The sequence below is a fragment of the Lonchura striata genome, chromosome 3 (genome assembly GCF_050655825.1).
Source record: "Lonchura striata isolate lonStrDom1 chromosome 3, ASM5065582v1, whole genome shotgun sequence".
Lineage (NCBI taxonomy): Eukaryota > Metazoa > Chordata > Aves > Passeriformes > Estrildidae > Lonchura > Lonchura striata.
This window is the reverse complement of record NC_140705.1, coordinates 105,918,669-105,939,452: the sequence shown is the minus strand read 5'-3', so window position 1 is coordinate 105,939,452 and position 20,784 is coordinate 105,918,669. Positions and strand designations below refer to the sequence as shown.

The 20,784-nt window shown below is 37.4% G+C and overlaps 1 protein-coding gene across 1 annotated transcript in view; it reads right to left on the bottom strand.

Moving 5' to 3' along the window:
• Window positions 1-2,335: 2,335 nt before the first annotated feature.
• Window positions 2,336-20,784, bottom strand: part of LYPLAL1 (lysophospholipase like 1) — a 26,195-nt gene continuing 7,746 nt past the window's right edge. Inside the window, exons 3-5 of the mRNA XM_021550347.4 lie at window positions 13,387-13,556; window positions 3,189-3,304; window positions 2,336-2,594 (exon numbers count right to left, since the gene is read on the bottom strand). Of these exons, the coding sequence (XP_021406022.3) occupies window positions 2,355-2,594; window positions 3,189-3,304; window positions 13,387-13,556 (526 nt within the window). The 3' untranslated portion in view covers window positions 2,336-2,354. The remainder of the gene's footprint in view (window positions 2,595-3,188; window positions 3,305-13,386; window positions 13,557-20,784) is intronic.

The window sequence follows — 20,784 nt, the reverse complement described above, 5'->3', positions numbered from 1 at the left end:
CAGCAGGCCCACTGTCTTCAAGGACAAATATTGCCTCTGGCTTCTTCTCAATACCAACCAGCAACCCAAATTTTTCTGGGCTGCACTTCAATCTGTTTGTCCAGGAGAAGCTTGGCACCATCTAGGACACAGAGCCACACCATTCTCAGCTGAAGGGACAAGGCGAGTCCCACTGTCCTCACTTCCTGCAGACTGAAGGAAAACTATTGAGTTCTCCAACATCCTCCAAATCTCTGAGATTTGGGACTCTGTTACAGCATATATACCTGATGGATTTCCAGTGTTATGTCAGGATGCATCTCTAGATTAGTTGACATTTCACTCCCAAGCCAAGAAGATGGAAGAAAATAGATGCAAACTGGGGGCTTACTGTTTTCTAAGGATGTCATGACATTTGTAAATTGCTTCTCTACCTATAGAAAGGGAACTAAGCCAAACCCTGTATCCTGTATTTGCAATTATTGGCATTGCAAAAACAATCAAAAGAGCTGGGTTTGGCTAGGTAGTATTTTCTATTCCCTCCATGATATTCCTTCAACTGTTTTATGCTATTCTCTGACCCTGTTACAAGCTACCTTGCCAGAAACCTGCCACTTTCCCATGTGAATGCACTTGTCACCAAAATTAATTGCCACCTTGCATTAGAGGTTCAAAGAGCCTCCTGATAGGAGCTCAGGAAGAACAGAAAATGGGGCAAATGTGATGCATTATCCCTAAAATGCCACTACTTCACTTGTCAGGGATTGCAATTAAGAGTTGGGCCAAGGCAATGTTAGCTCAGCTGCCTCTGAACACACCTGTTTCAATTTAATTTGCAGTAATTAGGAAGCCTAGGGCACCAGGAAAAACTGCTGTTCACTCAGTGTTTCAAATAGCTGAGTTTTCATGTGCCATTTAAAATGCTGTTTTTCAGCACAGACTGCTGACTTGCTAATGCTAGGAAAATGAAATACAGCAAAATATTTTTAGCAGCAGGAAGTTGTTACTTGCTACTGCCAATTACATGCCTTGTACTTGAACAGTGACATTTTTTTCCCCTTGCTTACTCTTCAAGATAGGTAAAAGCTGGCTGAGGTCTCAGGGCATGAGGATTTGAATAAAACTTAGTCCCTGGGAGCTGGCTGATATTTCTGGAGTCATAGTCAGTACTGGCAGCAATCTGCTGTGACAGAGCAAACAACAGTGTCCCAGATCCACTCCTCAAAAACGGGAAAAGGAGAGGATTAAGCAAGAGACTTGGATCTATTGGCTTTGGCAGAAGGCTGAATAGCTTGTCATGCTAAAAAAATTACTGAAATTGGGGAGTAGAAAATGGGGCAGAGGGGGGAGAAATAAAAAAAGCATTACAATTACATAAGAATAGATATTCATACTCTGAGTTAATTTATCAAACTGACAGAGAGATGAATCATCCACCATTAAAATAAGGGATACAAGTTTTTCTTTATATCACAATCATTATTTACAACTTTTAAATAGTCATGGAGAAGTCAAGTATCCTCATCTTTTAATTTAAAATGTGGTTTTGCAGGCCAAACGAAAACTCTTGGCAAAAATAAGTTTCTACAGGAACAGGGCCCAAAGAATGATTCTTTCAAAAACAGTATAGATCTTACCAATCATGATGGTACTTCTTTTTTTTTTTTCCTTTTTAATCTAAACTGCAAACCACAGAGGGCTCAATAAACTCACACAAACCTAGATCTCCGAGTAACAAAACAATGAGAAAGGGCAATAACAAGAGCCTGTGGTATAGCTAGACACAGATACTTTTTAAAATATAACACAAACCTGATTTTTTTTCAGGTGACACACAGGTGTGCTTCGAGGCAAGTTCATTCCCACATGCTGAGAACGCAACTGAAGCCAGTACAGTCCCTGTCACTAAACTAACTTGAATAGATGTATGCATTTGTACAAGGAAAACTGTATTATTTTAATAATTGGTCTTTTTGTTGCTGCAATGTCATTAGAAACTACCATGCCACTCTATATTTTTCCATCATAGAATATCTTCCTGCTGAATCCCCCCCATCCAAAAAAAAAAATTATCTGGGAGATTCACAGCAATGCTTCCTGAATATTGCTTTGATTATTTTGGAATGCTTTTAATATTATCAGTCAGTATTTTTTGTAGACTGTGTGCTTAAAAACTGGACAAGAAAACAGAAAAAGAATATAATAAAGTGGGGTTTAGTGGTCAGCATAATTTTTCACCTCTTAGGTGAACTTTATGGAATAGAGAAGTGTCTGCCTGAAGCTGTGCTTATATAAGGGGTATTGGACACCCATATATATGTTACACATGATTTTAAAACTATGAAAAATCAGAAAATATGAGGCTGGATCTTTGTTTATTCATTTGCCTTTGGGGCTTCAACAGGCAATTTCTTTACAATCCAGGATTTTAATTTTTCTATTTCAGTTCTGTTCAGCTCATGATTGAGGTTTGGAAAAGTATGAAGTGATGTTGATACTCCCAGAGACTTTAACATCTTGTTGGTCTCTTCACCCCATGAGTAAAGAACTAGATCATCAGCAGTTCCATGGCACTGAAATAATTCTGGAAGAGCACTTTCATTTCTTTTCAAAGCCTAGATGGAAAGGAAACATTGTCAGACATACTGCCAAAAATTTAAAAGGAATATTTACAATTACACGGTGACAGTTATCACACTTACTGATCTACATTTTAGGAGTCATATTGTACTGTCTCTATAGAAGTAAACAAGGAAGTACTGGAAAAAACTGCCCTTCAAATTCCAGTACAATAACTCCTGACAAATGATAGGGTTTACTTTAAGGTCTATACCCCTTTCCAAGTAAGAGAAATGACAACATGACAGCAAATGGAGCTTGTGAGTATTATAATGCAGCACATACTTTAAAAGAATACTTATGCTTACACAGACTCTTTAACAATTAAGGACAACTAGTAAAGCATTTCATTTGTTAATCTTTTTCTACATTTCAATATTGTACTGCCAGTGCAAAAACATGCAATAAAACATTATTTAAAGACAGCTTTAAAGCCTCACTTCCCTAATATTCTGATTATCTATTTCCAGAAATGGCGTAAGTTTAGAATGTGAAACAACTGCCTCAGATGTATAAACATGTATACTGAATTTTAATCACCATGTTTTCCATGTAGATAGGTACATTTTCTAAAATTACTACACACTCACCTGGTAAACAGCAGAGTCTTTATTCAGAAAACTGGACAAGGCAAAGACTCCTGCCAGATCCTGATGAAACCTAAAGGCCAAATGCATTGCCATTCCACCTCCCATTGAAAAACCTCCTAGGATGCAACAAAAGAAACAAAGATTTTTCTGTAAGTCCTTGTAACCCAATGTACAATTTATTATCTTCAGACTTGTTTCTTTTATAAAAATACAATAAAAAACCCATCTTGAGTACCATTAAGTTTACAAAGATTTTACACTCACAGAATCATTTAGGTTGGAAAAGACCTCTAAGATCATCAAGCCCAACCTATGACCCAACACCACCTTGTCAAGTAGACCACGGAACCAAATCCCCCATTCAGTCATTTCTTGAACACCTCCAGGGACAGTGCCTCCAGCACCTCTCTGGGCAGCCCATACCAATGTTTAACAACATTTCTGTGAAGAAATTCCTTCTGACATCCAAGCTGAACCTTATGTGGCATAGCTTGAGGTTTAAATCAAAGCATGATGCAATTAGGATATTGGATAGCTGAAGCAGTGCTGAAGATTCATTACTGAGAGAGGATAAAAATGCCATTATGCCTTTACTTCAGAAGCCATTTGTGTATGGTCCTTACCAGGTAGCTGAATACTGTGGCCATACATACTCTGACATTAACAAAGTAAAACTCTGTGAACAGGTAATTCTTACTGCTTTTTGTACTCAGATTTCTCCCCTAGGCTTCACATATGAAAGATCTCTATTGTACATAATCAATGAGCATTCACATTAAACTAGCATTGAGGATATTTTTGTTGTTATACTTTGAGATATATAATAAATAGGGAACAAATGCAATGTACTCCCCCTGAGCTCTAACAGGCTCTCTGAATTAATGGTCTTCTGTGGTCCATATGTCTCTTCAACTACATGAATTCCTTACTGAAGATAATTCCTCAGAGATGATTTTTATATGACAAATGCTTATTCATTAGGAAAGAAATCCAGACTACCACATTACTTCACAAGGACACAGTACACAGGCTATTATATTGACTGAATCCAGATAATGAATAGAGTGAAGTTTCCTTTATTTTCTTATACACAATCTGGTCACTTATTTAATTTCCTTTTGATCATTCTGAAGAATGCTGTCATCCCCAAACCCCAAAAGAAGCACTTGTACTCTAAGAGACCATTCTGCATTTGCTTACAAATAAATACAGACAATGCTTTGTTAACAAATAAAACAAAGTCCATTTTAAGTATTTCAGATTACAGGAAGAAAAGCTGCATTGAAAAGTCATTACTAGTTTGTAAATGATTTAATCTTAAAATTTTGTACCCAGTTAGTCACAATCTGGCACACTGTCTGCAATTACTCACCAGCAGTCTTTGACAATGCAGTCACCTTCTGTTTAGAAGAATATTAGGTAATGGTTCTTTTATGTGGCTCATACTACTACAAGAAAATGCAATACAAAGGACAAGCTCTTTGAATTTGATTTGCATGGGAGTACCTGAAGTTTATCACCTGATACCACAACAATCTCTGAGTAAATGACATATGGTAAATGCTTCAAAACCAACAATTTGAATAAGTATGATGAAGACTATTTTTTCAATTACAAGAACCATTTTAGTATAAGTGTATGCTTGACATAACACATAAAAGACATTCTCAGTCAAGAACTTCTACTAGAATTCAAATTTTGGATGAAGGAAAAATAAGGGGCAGGTATAGATATTACACAAAACAACCATATGAAATGACAGAGCATAAACAAAACACAGAAGTACATGTATACAGATGATCTCAGCCTGAAGAATACATAACTGTACAGCATTGTTAAGCAGATTGTGTCAGGAGTGTTAGACAAAATCAAAATGACACAGCAACATTTCATCCTTAATTGACCTTGCAGAACTCTGCAAGGTCTTCACCAATCTACTTCTCTACTTGAGACCAATCTACTTCCAAGACACACAAAGACTGTGCACAGAAGTTCAGAGTTTGCCAGTAGATATTAAATTTAGAAGTATGTTCACTTTCAGTTTTCCCCTCATGCCTATTTTAATGAGAACTGTGATTAATGCTTCACAATAGTTAAACAGGGTTAGCTCAACAATGCTCACATGCCAGTTCAGGAAAGCACCTAACTCTTTGTGTTAACTTCCCTGACTCACCAAGGAGGTTTATGTGTAGACTAATAGGGGAATACACACAGAAGACTCAATTATGTAAAACACTTCCAGTTGCAGAGAAAGTTCACTCAAGGATGCATTTATGACCTCAAATCTGCTTCAGTGTAGTGCTGATTTTTAGGTAATAGCCCTCTGCAATAAAAATAAAGCTGTTTTTGACTCACCTTGGCAGCTGAGAAAGATCTGCTCAAATCACACAATCATCACACTTTCAAACTAAAGAATTTGAATCTGAAGGAAACTCCCATGCAATACTTCACTAAAATTAAAACATTCATTTCTGGAATATAATCTCTAACTAATTTCAGATAATCTCAGGCACAGGATGATGTAACACAATGTGACCAGAAACAAAATTTCTCATACCGAATTCATTCCTCATTGAATAAAACAGAAACCCTCACCACAGTTGCCATTTTTCAGTGATAAAACATTCCTTGTAAATAGCCTTAGGAGCCTTGTAAACAAAACTCCAGCTCACTTTTGTAAAAGATCTTGATTTATATTATTTTGCTTCCCATTTGTATGAAATGATAACCTGAAATGATACCCTAATAATGACACTTCAACATTATATGGGGTTCAGGAAACCAAGTATTTACCTACTGTCAAACTTCAGATTTATTTGTTTCTTTGTACTTTGTCTAACAGTGTTTGTGTTTGCATCTCAGAAAACACTAACTTTATTGTCAAGCACAAAGGTTTATTTTGTATCTCTTGACCTGTATACATAAGAGAATGCTAAAAACTGCCTTCTCCCCATGCATCACTTTAGTGGCTGCAATGAGCTATTACTGAATTCAGAAAGTTCTTTAGGTGCTCAATCTTATTCACAGAAAGAACAGCTCTCTAGCACACACAGGTTTGACATTGCCAAGTGCATCCTGAATCATACAGACTTGCCTATTTGTTATAATGATTATGGAATTAGGAAACAGAAACATCTCTTTTTCACTCTTTTCAGTAAACTTTAACATGGGGAAAAAATAGTTATGACTCATATCTAGGGAACAAATTTTGAAGAAAAAAAAGAAACAGGAGAAGCTAAACCCCAGATTTTGATGAGATTAGGATTTGGACTTGGGTGTAGGGGTGTAGTTTGGGGTGTTTGTTTTAAGCAGTATTTCCTCACTAGTTTCTCTGTATTAGTTGTTCATCTTTCCTGTATTTCTTCCCATTTTTCAGTACAGCTTTGGTAACAAAGTGACAAGAAATGAATCCTCCAGCACATAGTACCTGTGCCAGCACAGCACAAGACAAACACTCTTCTGTTGTATAAAGCTACACCAGTATAGTCAGAAATTGTCTTGGCCTGTTCTGATATTATTACAATACATTACATACTCTTGCCTCCTTTTCATTCCATTCTCACAGCGTTTTTCATTCTCAATTTCTCCTTTTTTAGCATTTCAACTTAAGAGTTGCTTTAATCAGTTTGTTATCAGGAATTTCTCCCTAAAGTTACATTCCAGTTTACTTTCCCCTCTCCCTAGGGACTTTGTGATTTACCTTCTATTAATGGCAACAGCAAAACCTTGTTCTACACATCATCTGCAAAGAAGCTGACTTTCTGTTTTGACCTCCCATTTTCATCAATGAATGGAAGTATTATATACATTTAACAGTGTTCACAAATGAATATCAGCTAAGAGTACAAATGCCAGTGGAACAGCAAATTCCCTTCTCTACAGAACTCGCTGAACACTGCTCCTGTGTTAAGTACTCAAACATGTGCTTCGTCTCAAGTGAATTTCCTCACAGCATTGATTTTCTCCTTTTAATCTCTTAATGAAACTTCATCAAACCCAAACCTGGCACACCAGCAGAACTGCAATGAATGGTTTCCACCTTTGATAGCCTTGTTATTTTGGTTGTTAATTAGTCTTTACAAGAGCAACAAACTTGAGATTCTTTACAAGAACAAAGGCAACTTCCCTTGAGTGGCTTAGTCACTTGCTCTTGTTAGGAACATGAATCAATTTGCTCCCCAACTTTCTCACCAGTCAAAACACATTTGAAATGCATATTTAAGTGGTACAACTATTACCACTTTCTTGTAAAAACAAGTGCACTATTGTTTCTAACATATCAACTCGCAGTAAAACCAGAACCAGGTACATTTTATTCTCAACTGTTACAGGTAATAGAGGAGAACCCAACATGTGTACCTAAGGGGTTGTAATTTTTTAGCATTGGAAGAAAAATAAAATCCATGTAAAGTCTCAAATCAACTTTTATTAATATGTTACTCTGCCAATCTATGGCTTGCTTCATTTACCCAGTGTGTTTTCTTGGTTGTTTCTAGAGAGGACAGCAGTGTCCTGCTGTAACACTTACCTGTCATTTTTACAGTCAGCATAACTGCACAACATGGGAAAAAGGCAGAGAACAACCTATCCTTTATGCTCACAGCATTTGTGACTCTAAACTGAATCACAGGAAGGAAAGTGGAAAATAGCTCTCTAAAGCAGAGTAGTGATGCACAGAAACAAGCTGCTGTTCTGCAGAGCTGTGAGCCTTCTGTTAGCAGAGATCTTTTAGAATTCAGAAAAGAAATGGTAAGGATTTGCCTAAATAGAGCTGAGCCTGCACTGGCACATGACAATGGAATAGCAAATGTTGTGAAGTCTCATTTTTCTACAATTCTCTTGGCACAACTGTGAAGAAAGTACAGGTTAATTTGTACCCTGTGGCATGTCTGCACAACTGTCATGCATTCTAAAAGCCCATCCATCCATTTAATTCTGCACTGAATTCAGGCATTTATTAAAGATGAATAAGGACATGTCTTCAACAGAGTTCCTAGTAAGGCTGAGAAGATCAGAACTTGATTCACTTTATAATTATTTTCTTACCGAAGTCATTATTTTATAGGCAATGACAATATCCCAATTGAATTATTTTATTAGTTTACTTCTGTGAGTCTTATTTACTCCTAATCTTCACTATAATTTGCTAAACTTGACTTTCACCATATGGGAATGTGTCATCTTTCAGAGTCTTTAGAACATTAATATTGAATTCATCAAATGCTGGGAAACAAAGTAACAAGTAATGGTCTACTCTTGGTTAAAATTAGCATTGTACTTCCTACTGAAAGACCTATGAAGGAAACAGAAAGATTAATTTGTTAATGTCTTTTTTTACTTCCTGATGTGTGAACTAGAGTAGCAGAGATCCAAAAGAGAAACATGGTCAGTTAAGATACAAAAAGAAAGCCCAAAACCAAGAGGAGCAAACATTTACTCCCAAGTATAAATGCAAGTCAAATTTACACTAATGCACTGAAGATTAGTAAAATGTTGCAGGTATTACGGGGCAGATGGACTAACAGTACTGCTTTCAGCCCAGCATCTCAGGCACAATTTAGATAAAACACAAAGCCATGTAATGGGAGGTACAGAAAGAAAATTCTCATTTGAATTGCAGAGACAAACAGCAAAATAAACCCATGAATTTACTCTGTAAGAACAAGGCAGTAAGTACCTCTGAATGGAAGACAATGTCCTCCTAATAAAGACAGAAGATACAAAATAGGATGAGTGACAGCAAAAGGCTTAGGAGCCAAAAACATAAAGTGCCAAGATTGTGGGTGAAATAGATGGCTCAACACTTCAATGATTTATTTGGAAGTTTTTATCTCCACATATTTATAGGATCTGCTCTCTGGGGTGTCAAAGCCAAGATATTTCCTCCCCATCCCATTCTCACACACACTGAGAGAGAAGGAAATGCTAATATTTACAAGAAGCACAGAGCTTTCATGTTACTTCCACCATGGTTCAGTAGCTATGTAAGAAGTCTAGCAATAAACAAAAAGTGGTTGTGTGCCTCGTGTTATTGTTACAGCACAAGGGATCAGGAATCATGCATGTGTTTTTTGGCATTTAGTCAAATCTACAGGACTGTTATGGAAAGTTTATTTTCACTGGCTGCTTACATGAGTAACTACAGGTGGCAGAAACCAACGCGCTTGGATCAGCACTTCTGCACTACACAAAAAGTGACCTGTGAAAGCAGGAAAGCAGTGCTAAATTAAGAACAAAAAAAGAACAAAAAGACTGCCTTTCACCAAAGTGTAGTTACTATAAGAGGGCCATTTCTTTCAAGAGCTTTTATTCAAGATCTTGAACAAGATTGTTGAAATCCTACACAGTTTTCACTGAAATGGACTTATTTTACAGGGTACTGTCACTATGGAAGCAGTTAATAAAACTCAAAACAACAGAACAAACAGCACAAGAAAACAAAAAGCAAAAACACCGCCACCTGAAAAACCAACTTAGCTTTAGATAGAAAAAGAAATTATTGTCCCATATTTTAAACTGTGGCTTGTTTGGAAAATCTAGCAATGAATTCAGGCATTTATAAAGAAGAAATACATCCTGTTTTTAGAGAAAGGATATTATCAAAGCTCCAAGTGTCAAAATTTGACTAAATTTATAACACTCTTTTATCTCCAAAGTCAATACAAACCTACTTACAGGACTATTTACATGGAGTGCTTTAGCCAGGAAGACCAGTAAGAGTAACTCAACAAGAATGTCTGGCTAAAAAATAAGTACCATTATCAAATTCTGGGGATGATATTTTTTTTTTTTAATAATTATGTATTGCTGCTAGTCTCCTTTTCTTCCTCCTCCAAGGTCAGAGGAAATAAAGCTTAATCAGAAGTCTACTTCCTTCAAAAGACTTCTGTTAAAAGGAAAGCAACTTATGAAACTGTTAGGAGACAGGAATGGGTAGATAAGCCATGTCACAAAATTAATACGGATGTTTTAAAAATAAGACTTCCTTTAGATCCAGCAAAGTAAATAATTTATTTCCTTAGAAGTAGATTCACAGAGCAGCTGTTAAAAGCAAGGCTGCACCAGCATTTTCCTTGATAAGGGAGAGAGGAGTGGCACTGTACAACCTGGACTCCATCCTCAGCTTTAGAGTTCTGATCTAGAAGCAGTCACTTGTGAATTTCAGAGATATCGAAGCAAACAATGCAGGCTACAAGAGAAAATGCTCTTACTGTCCCACTATCTTGAGCTTTGCAGAAAAGCCTGAATGGCTCAAGAAGGGGAATCATCCCCCAGAACAGCAGGTGCTGGGCTTCTTGTTTTCCATGTTTGAGAGCCCACTGCTGCTCCCCGTTTCTTCCCACTCGCTCACCTTTGCACAGTGCTCTCTCAGATCTTGCCTTCTTATCCCACACCTCTGAGCTGTCAGCAGCTGCCCACCTTCCTGCTTGCCTAACACCTCCCTCACCCTCATCCAACAATATCTGATACTCACCCTCAGCCTGTAATTTCTGGTCCTCTATTCCATATAAAACCATAACCTTCAATCTTGTTACGCTCCTCATACTCATTTTGTTTTCTTTCCAGTCATTAAAACTCCCACTTACTACAAAATGGCCACTCAACTCAATTCTCCTTAACCCTTTAAGGAGTATTTCATTCCCTGGAAATACCTTCATATGACCACTCTGCTCTTTGGTTTCTGTGACCCTCCCCAAAAAGGCCCCCACTGTTCTTCAGACTCCCAAGTTCTCCAGGGGCTTCTCTCAACTAATTTGTCTCTTTTTCCATAATAAGATACGTACCATTATGGGTCTCCAACATTACTCAACAGCACTGAATGCACTATGAATTCATAGCAAAATTTCACCCTGGCTTCACCTGCTATAAATGTCAATTTTTTCCCTTTAGCTCACAAAGGCTGTCTCCTCCAACTCTATGGTACCAGCAGTGACAAACTCACTGTCTGCACACCATCTGTTACCTTAGGCCTCATCTTATTGTACCAAAAGGATATTCCTGACATTTTCCAAGAGAAATCTAAAAAGCTCTGACAAAACTTAGTCATCTGACATTCTAAGCAAGTAACCAAACCTTCCATTATCTCCTGTACACCAATCTTCTAAACTCAGAAAAATTTCAAGCCACACATTTCTCCTTTTTGAGTTGACATTACATTTTGGTGTGACATACATTACATGCCGACTTTCTTTTGATAAAAAAAATCAGAGAATGGTTTGCGTTGGAAGAAACTCTAAAGATCATTTTCCAATGATCCTGATATAGGCAGGAAGTCCTCCCACTAGACCAGGTTCCTCAGGGCCCCATCCAACCTAGCCTTGAACACTTCCAGGGATGGAAATCCTCAGCTTCTCTGGGCAATCTGTTCCAGTGTCTAATCTAAACCTGCACTCTTTCAGTCTAAAGCCATTCCACTTTGTCCTATCATTACATGGCCTTGTAAAAAGTCCTTCCCCAGCTTTCTTGTGAGCCCCTTTAGATATTGGAGCGTGCTGCAAGGTCTTGCCAGAGCCTTCTGTCTGAATACTATAAATCTGCACAGTACCTTTACAAAAGTCCTAATTTCCTGTAAGAAAGACTGCCAGAAAATGGGCAATTATTTGCACGAAGTCTTAAGACAATTAATGTCACCTTTATGCATAGAGACCTTAGAGGATCTCTAAGCTTCATTCTTCACTGGTTAATCATCATTAACCAGTCATACACTGGTTAATCATCAAAAACAGCAGAGAAAAGGCACAAAGTTCTTGTGGAAGAACACTTAATCTTGTACAGCCACAAGTGATACAATTTTCCACTACCAAGTCTTTTATGCATCCGTATGAATCCCCTCTGTACTTCGGACAAAGTAACTCAGGGCTGCCTTATTTTGCTTCTTGCATAAATATTGGACTGAACCATGAGGATGCATGCTTGCAGTCTCTGTCAGGTGGGGAAACAGAGCTCTCAAGAGTGACAAAACAAGTACAGTTATTTCTGATTTATATGTGTGGAATGCAAACACACAGAGATGGGGACTTCCAAAGAATCTACGGGATGAAACACTCAGTGCATGCCAACTTCCTTACTCTGCTTATGCCTTGGAAAACAACCTTCATACTTCGCAGTCTGGCTATTTCTAACTTTGAAGGCTACAGAGAAAAGGAAAACAGCCTAGTAGCACACTGGATCTGTACATAGAGCATCTCCCAGCTCACTCAACAGCAAAGCACCTGCACTTCTCCAGCTGCTTCCAAGCCAGCAGGTATAACAACACAGGAAAGACAGATCAAAGGGATTCTGTTGACAGCCATCCAAAACAATGCACTCACTCTGCAGCCAGCGCAGTGAGCCAGAAAGGGAAAGCAAACACAGGCCTTCACAGAGCAACATGAGGCTGGACCAGGAAAACACACCAGGCTGAATGGTAGTGGCTTGGCTGTGCATTATTTTGATGGCATGACTCAGTGGGACATACATTTATAACATCCCACTTTAAGAGTTTTTTCCCCAGCCCAAAATAATTTGTGGTTTAGAGATGGGACAAGGAGCCAAAGACTTGTGAATTCTCATTCCCTCTCTGCCATAGGCTATTTCATCACCCTCAACTCCTGTGCCTCAATATCTCACCATCTATTTCAATGAACTACTGTGAAAGTTACTGGGAATATGTGGAAAGAGAAATAAAGATAGACACATATGAACTATTACAGCTAATGCTTTATTTGTTATCAAGTGTCAACCTTTAGTGCTATGTAACATGCACATTTTTCCTGCATGAATTAATTTAACCCAAAATGATTAGAACAGTAAGGAAAAGTTCATGATTATTTATATGCTACAAATCCATTCTCCAAAATGCACGTCATTTTTGGAAAGTGTATTTTTCCATCCTTGAAAAGGGCTTAAAGGAAATAGTAAAACTATGTACTTCTCAAAGTAAATCACTGCCCACTCTATTTTAAATAATGATTACAAATGACTGTTGAAAATAAAAACAGTTTTACATTTTCAGGATACTGCTTACAGTTAGCCACATTCTCCACCTGGTATGGGTTTAAGAAAGGATTCAGTATTGTTGAGGATCAGCTATGGAAAAGGTTGTTCAGCAGTTTCAAGCCATGATCATGACTATTCAGGATACAGTAAATTCAAAGAAGATAATCTCTCAACCATTAAAAAACCATCAGAATAAACACATTATAAATAAATCTCTTACCTATGAGTATCCTGTTCTTGGCAATGCCATTCTTAACCTCATCGTTGATCAGGTCTGTAAGGCCCTGGCACATGGAATCAATGCTTTCAATGTGTTCAGGACAGTCATTACAGATCTTGTACCTGTCAAACCACACATTGGAAAAGGCTCCTTTCATAGGTGTATATGGCCTAGAGTGATGGAAGGAAAGAAAACAAATGATTACCCAAGCACAGGATCAAAAGCCTTGATCATATGTAATAAATAAAAAAAAATCTCCAGCAAAGGAGAGAATAAACCTCCTTGAGGTCTAACTCCATTTATATCCAGTCATGTTGCATTTCCTTGCATTGAAGTCATGGTCCTTCAAGAATGAAGCCAACATTTGGAAGCTATGTAAAATGCAATTTCCAGCCAGTTAAATGTTAAGGTTGGTTAGGTCAGCTAAACATTTTAAATCTTAAGACGGTCAAGATTTTAAATCTTAAATCTCAATCCCAAACAAAGGGTTGAAATCCATGCTGGAATATGAAAAACTGAAGTAACTTCTAAACAAGACAGCTCTGCAGGAGCTAACTTTATGGAATTCAATTGCCTAATTCTTGACAAAACTGACAGAGCATGGATATTATGAATCTCTAGGTATTAAAAATAACCTGCCAATTTTTCTTTCTGTCAAACAAATACAGACATCCTCATCTTAGTGTGGTAGGTATCTTATAAACATAACAGAAAGAAATGCCATGGGCTTACTGGACTGGTGTACAAACAAGAGTTATGACACTCCTTGCCATAATACTGTGCTGTTGGAATGTCATTTTAAGTGCTTCAAGAGGCTGCCCAAACCCTAGATAATCAAGAAACCTTCAGTTCAAAGAAGCCTTTTCTTTGGTTTTAAATAAAGATGATTAATAGAGCCCTGGAGTCCCAAGAAAGGTGATCTAATTGCCTTGCAATGGCTCTACAATATATTACAAAACATACTGCTATGAGATCGACCATCTCAAACAAAGCCCCTTGAAACCATTATTTGCTATGTTCAACCAGGGCAAATTCTTCACTTTTACTTAAGCTTAGCTCAGATTACAATCATCATCCACAAAACAGACAGCTCTTGATACATTTCTGGATGGGAACACGCTGAAAATGTTAAAGTTGACTTCTGTGCTGTCTCTGGAATTTTTTCAATGCTAGGATTAAAGAAAGCCACAACTAACCTAAAATGAGAAAGCCACTAATTCAGTTATTCTTTTGAAGGAACAAATTCTGCCTTTCTTAACACCAGAGAGGCTTCACATATGTAAACATCTATTTCTAACCCAGTACTGCCACTAGGATGAGTGTTCAGATAGTACTATTTGGACTATTCAATCATAAAAGTAAAAAATGAGAGACCATAGGTTCTGCCTATATTGTCATGAACACAAAAAAAAAAAAAAGCCCATTACTTAAAAGTTGGCAAGGAAAATTGAAAGAGGCAACAAACAACAGCTGAAAGAGGCAACAAACAGCAACAGATAGGTACAAACAGAAACACTACAGGTTCATCTTTTTCAGCAGAGCTTCAGGGTACCTAAAATGTACTATTATTGAAAGTGTCATACAGTATGTGGTCAAGTGTCTGAAGTAATCCCTCATTTCCAGAATTCAAAACAAACTGTATACTCAAGCACCAGAATTTTAAAAATTGAGCTATTCATTTTCAAGCTAGCTCTTACTCATCTATTAAAAAGCTAACTCCAAAATTAAAGGAAATTCAGTGGAAAAATCTTGTATACCCAGCAACTTAAAGCTGCATTTCAAAATAGTATTAAAAATGATGTGCTTTCTTGACTGTCTTTATTTTGGAATTCTGTCTCCAGAAATTAATTGATCAACACGTAAGAAATAAGATTACAAATATCTAATTAGAAAAGTCAGTTTCTAAGAGCAGACATTCCAGCCAAATCTATGAAGAGCAGAATCAATGGAGTTTCCAGAAGTCACCTGGACAATATGATGTACAACAGACGAAATGCCTGGGCAAACAGCATTTAATCCATTATTTTAGCTTCTCTCAAACACTTTTACAGCAATCCTGGTTAAAATGCTTAGCAGTCAGAGTGGTTCATTTTCTAGTAAAGTGTGAAAGATTTTAGTAGTACTACAGCAGGTTGACCTGGATTCATTATTACAGCAGGTTAAACTCCAGGATTTATATGAAGTATAGATATATACACATACTAAATTACAGCAATTAAATTTACATTCCATAAATATTAAAACATGTTTCCCCAAAACTAAATGACAAGATCATGACATTTAAAACAGATCAAAATTCATCACGAGATTATAATACTTGATCAGATGTTGAAGCTCAGGACTTCTCCCTGCTGTTTTTGCAAATTCTTCATAAGACAGATGAAAGACCAATGTCTTTCAAGCCCACAGGAAAAGACCCCAAAGCAAACAGACAAGTGGATTTCAGCTGCCTCAAAAACATCCTTGCAAGCACTCTTGATTTCTCAGAAATGCATTAAAAATAACCTTTACATAAAGCTGAGAAATAAGATTCTTTTAATGGTTCACCCAACTGGTACATCTGTTTTAGTCATTCACCTTTTTCTTTAAATAATCCCTTTATTAGTTGGCACACTACAACTCAGACATTACCACGGTAAACAAATATGTTTGGCATGGAACCATCTGTACAGCTCCAAGAATACAGCACCAAATTTTTTCATACAATTAAACCACAAAAAAAAAAAGCCCCAAAAAACCTATGTTACAACGACATGAGAAGCTGGACTGAAATATGCAAAAGCAAAAAAAAAAAAATACAGAGTGGAGTGGAAACTACATCCAACAAGATCAACATGGTCAGTTAAGGACAATGTCAGACCAAATAATCAGCTTTAAGTTTGGAATTTTTTTCTCTCTCTTAAGTTTAATTAAAACTCATACCATCAGTCCATCTGTGTCTCACTTTCTTTATTCTCTTTTTAAAATTATACTAGAAATAAAGCTCTGTGTCTCTAATACTGTGTGCCATTGAAAGTGGGAATGAAAATAGAGTCCCCCAAGTTGTGTGGGCATTTTTTCTCATTTGGTTTTAAGGGGTGTGTGTGAGTATGTTTTGTTTGTTCTGGAGTTCATAAAAGATTCATATCCATATAAGAAAACAAGAATCAAGAATCTTCTCTCTGTGTAGATCCAGCTTCCAAACTTGTATCCATTTTTAAAAGACACTTGAAAGTTCAATTTGTACAAATTTCTTTCTTAACATTTAAAAGTTAGGAGAATGGACAGCAAAGGAGACATGGCTGATATCAAACATCATTTAAGAAACTGTAGGGATTAGGAGGATTAGAATCTTTAAAATACTACCTGATATCCCCAAATCACTCTAAATAATGTTTTCTGATTAGTTTAAAGCTCCTTTTTGTAAGGGCATTGCTAGAGATCAATATACCTCTTGCATGAGAGTGCAGTCTCAAGAAGATCCTATGCAATACTTCAATGTCTTGAAAGGAAAATATATCCTGTAATATCTTTGTAAGCACTTACCATCCATTTCATCTCAGACAGAAGTAATTTTGACTGTTGATTTCACTGCAAAGTTTCAAAGTAATAGTATTACAGATTTTACAAATTCAAAACGGATTAGGTTCTGCTACCCTGAGTTCTGTAGCAATGAAGAAAACATGATGAAAAATAGGTAGCAGCAACACCATCTATCTCCACCTTTCTGAAGCACAAATATATCCTCTAGACCTTCTTACTCATGTTTAGAATTGTGCCAGCTAGTCTGAAATTATCTTAACAGAAGTGAAGGGCAACCCAGTGATGCTACACAAGGTTCAAATTCAGATCTCAAACCATGGCAAATTTAATCTCCAAAATGATGCTATTAGCATCGTGATTCACATAAAACTAAAGGTGGTTTTGTTCATTACCCAATAAATCACTGTCCCTATCCCACATTTTAAGTTAGACAACAAGCCAGCAGTTCTAGCTGCATTAAATGAGACAGCACATTGATAAATGGCAAGTATTCTTCCCTGAACTCTTTCTCCTGACACATGATTGTATCACTGCCTTCATGCTCAGCACTACCATCACCTTGCATTAGCAGACACAAACCCAGACCATTGGCTTCCAGACAGAACTTCCAGAAATGTCAGACAGAACTGGAAATTTATAGTGAAGTTTGGCTTCAAGATTGAAATAAAAACAAAGAAAGATAAAAAATTATTGAAATCCTCAATTCTTCCTGCTTCCCAAACTCATCTCCTCTCAGTTAGGAGGTAGGGCCTCTCAAATTGTAATGTTGTCTTTCAGAAGACTGTGCATCCCTCTGAAAAAAGCTATAGGGCACGCTACCACAGGAGTTCCACACTGCTCTGCTGAGACTCCAGCTGGAGAACTACACCCAGTCCTAGAATCCTCAGAACAGGAAAGACATGGACCTGTTGGAGCAGGTCCAGAGGAAGGTCACAAAAATGATCAGATCACCTCTTCTCACAAAGAAAGGTTGAGAGGTGGGTTTGTCCAGACTGAAGGAGACAAAGCTCCAAGGAGACCTTATTGAAGCCTTCCAGTACTTAAAGAGACCTACAATAAAGATGGGAACACACCTTTTAGTGGGACCTGCTACAATAGGAAAAGGAGAAATGACTTTCAATTGAAATTGGTTGGATTTAGACAAGATATAAGGCAGACTGGTTTTTACAAGAAGGGTGCTGAAACATCAACACAGGTTGAATAGAGGTGGTAGATGCCCCACCTCTGGAAACATTTTAGGACAGTCTGGATGGGATTTCAAGCAACACAATCTAGTTAAGATGTCCCTGCTCATAAACTAGATGACCTTGAAAGGTCCCTTCCAATCCAAAATATTGAGTTCTAGGAGCAAGTCTTAACTCTCTTAAAGCTGATGGCAGGTTTTTCTAAAGTAAAGCAAATTACTCCCTAATCCCAAATTCTCTCATAGCATAATATCAGTGCTGAGTTTCAGTACTACATTTCAATAGAAAATTTAGGTCCAAAATATACTTTTTTATTCCCACTGTCTGCTTGAAGCAGAAAGCAAATTTTAAAAGAAATGGGGAGGAAAATAGAGAATCCAGCTAGTCAAATAAGAAGTATAAATCAGAAACTCTATTCCAAGGTACATCTTAAAACTGAGAGTCAGCATATCTTAACAATGAAGCTTTGTGGTATGATAACAGAGCATATGATGTGTCCAAAATTCAAGCAGCTTTAACTTAGAACTATACTTAAAAAAAATCACCAAAAGGAAGGCAAGAGTCATCTCCATGAGGAGCAATTTTGGCTGCTCTCCAGAAAAGGCTGTGCCTGTTCACTCAACCACATGCAAATGCTTTTGATAGAGTTGTTCTGGATGCACATTGTCTGAAATGAGAGCTGACTGAGCCAGTACAGAATGGTCACCTGAAGAAATACTATGCTGACAGCTTTTGTTACTTGAGACAAATCTTATTCATTCAAGACAAAGGAAGCTGCAATAGAGTCTGGCATAAAACTCAGTGGGATAAATTGTTTCTGTTTCTTTCTTTTTGTGGGTTTGCTGGGTTGGTTTTGTTGTTGGGGGCATTTTGTTTTTTTGGAGACAGTGGTGCAAATTCTGGGGATTGGTACTAATCAGAGAACAGCGATAATTTTATAGTTGAAAAGACCATAAAAGACCTTTAATATACATTACCAGTTCCTCAGCAACCAATAATGGCTGCCTTACAAATTCACTGAAAGAAAGCGGCAAGAGGCAAACCAGAGTCCAATCTACATCAGTTCTCCATTATGGGGTCTGAAAGGCACTCTGGGATTCAAAGTGGCATCTTTCACAAGCTGGTGGCAAAAAACACTGAGGATGGATGAATGACACTAGCTAAGCACAGAAACCTTTGAAAAGACTGTAAAGCAAGAATACAGAATGGCACATAACTTGGAAATCTACAACTGCTTGCTGGAAGGGTGATATAAAACCAATTGTCTCCAATTCTTCCGTACCGGAAAAGGGTTGAGAGAAGAAAAACAAGATGAAGGATGCCTAAGAGCACAATACAGTAAAAGAGATTAGAAATCCAAGATAATTTCCATCATGTTTTAATTTGTTTTCTGCAAGCATGACTACAGTTATCTCTGGCAAGTGTTTAGTGCAACCCATGTGTTATTTAGCATCTGATGTAAGCATTAGATATATGCAGTTTTCCTCACCTAATTCCAGAGCAGAAATAAAAGGAAAATACAAAGTTTATCCAAGCATACTTCAAGCATTATTATGCAGAATATGTTGAATTTCTATTTAAAGGAGATGAAAGAACCACCCCATGATACCAACCCAAACCTTTCCCATTTCTCCCTCAAGCTCCCACCTTTAAAAAAGACTCCTTTGTGTTAAATTTATGAATGAGGTTAGGCCTTACAAAAGTCAAGGATTAATAACGTGTGCTTGAGCCAAAAACAGTATGATAGGCACTGTGCATGCTCCCCTCCAATCCATCTCAAGTCCGAGCTGCAGTACCCCTGCTGCTTTTCCAATCCGAGGCCTCTCACAGGCAGAGGCTGCCAGAGGAGCTGAGTGGTGCCAAACTGTCTGGTGGTTTTGTGATACAGCCAGATGGGGACTATGGTGAGATGAAGCTCATTTCCACCCATGAGCTGAGCAAAGATGTGAATTTAGGAGAAAACATGGAGAAGTGGGCCTTTTAGTCCTTACCAGACACATAATGATAATGGAAATTAGAATAAATTGGCCCCCTCCACTCCAGATAACAAGTTCTGAACAGAGACTTACATCCCACAGAAAGGTTTGTTGAGTGAATGTCAAAAAGATCCATGAAATAGCCAAAGTAGCATTTATAGTTGATTTTCTGACTTGCAAAAGAGAAGGACTGTCAGAATGGAATGCAAGACAACGCAAAGAATCCTTGGCCTAGATTTTTTTCAGGGAATTATAGAAGGCAAGGTATATGTATTAAAACAAGCAGAGCCTAAGTGGTTTTAGATTTACCACGTTAGCTCCTGCAATGCCAATTTAAACTATCACTTTCTATTAAAAAAAAAGTTTAAATTGGGTGGTATTCAGTTCTGATTTAGAAACTCAATAGAAACCTAATGTTTAAGTCACAATTGTAGCAGCTGAAACAGTATTTAAAGTTGTAGGCATCCTGACCCAAATAAAAAGAGAAAAAGGAAACCCTTTCCTTTAAAACTATTAGTGTAGACGTGGCTTTAAGGATTGCATCAGCTACTAGGGCTCCAATTTGAGCTTGTTTTTTTTAAAGATATATATTAGTATTACAATTGAGAGAAAATAGAATTCTGTCATGTTTAACAAGTTTAATCTATGTGCAGAAGCACTAATCTTGACAGAAAGCTAGATACGGTTAAAACAAGTTCTCTACTCATTTTTAAGTA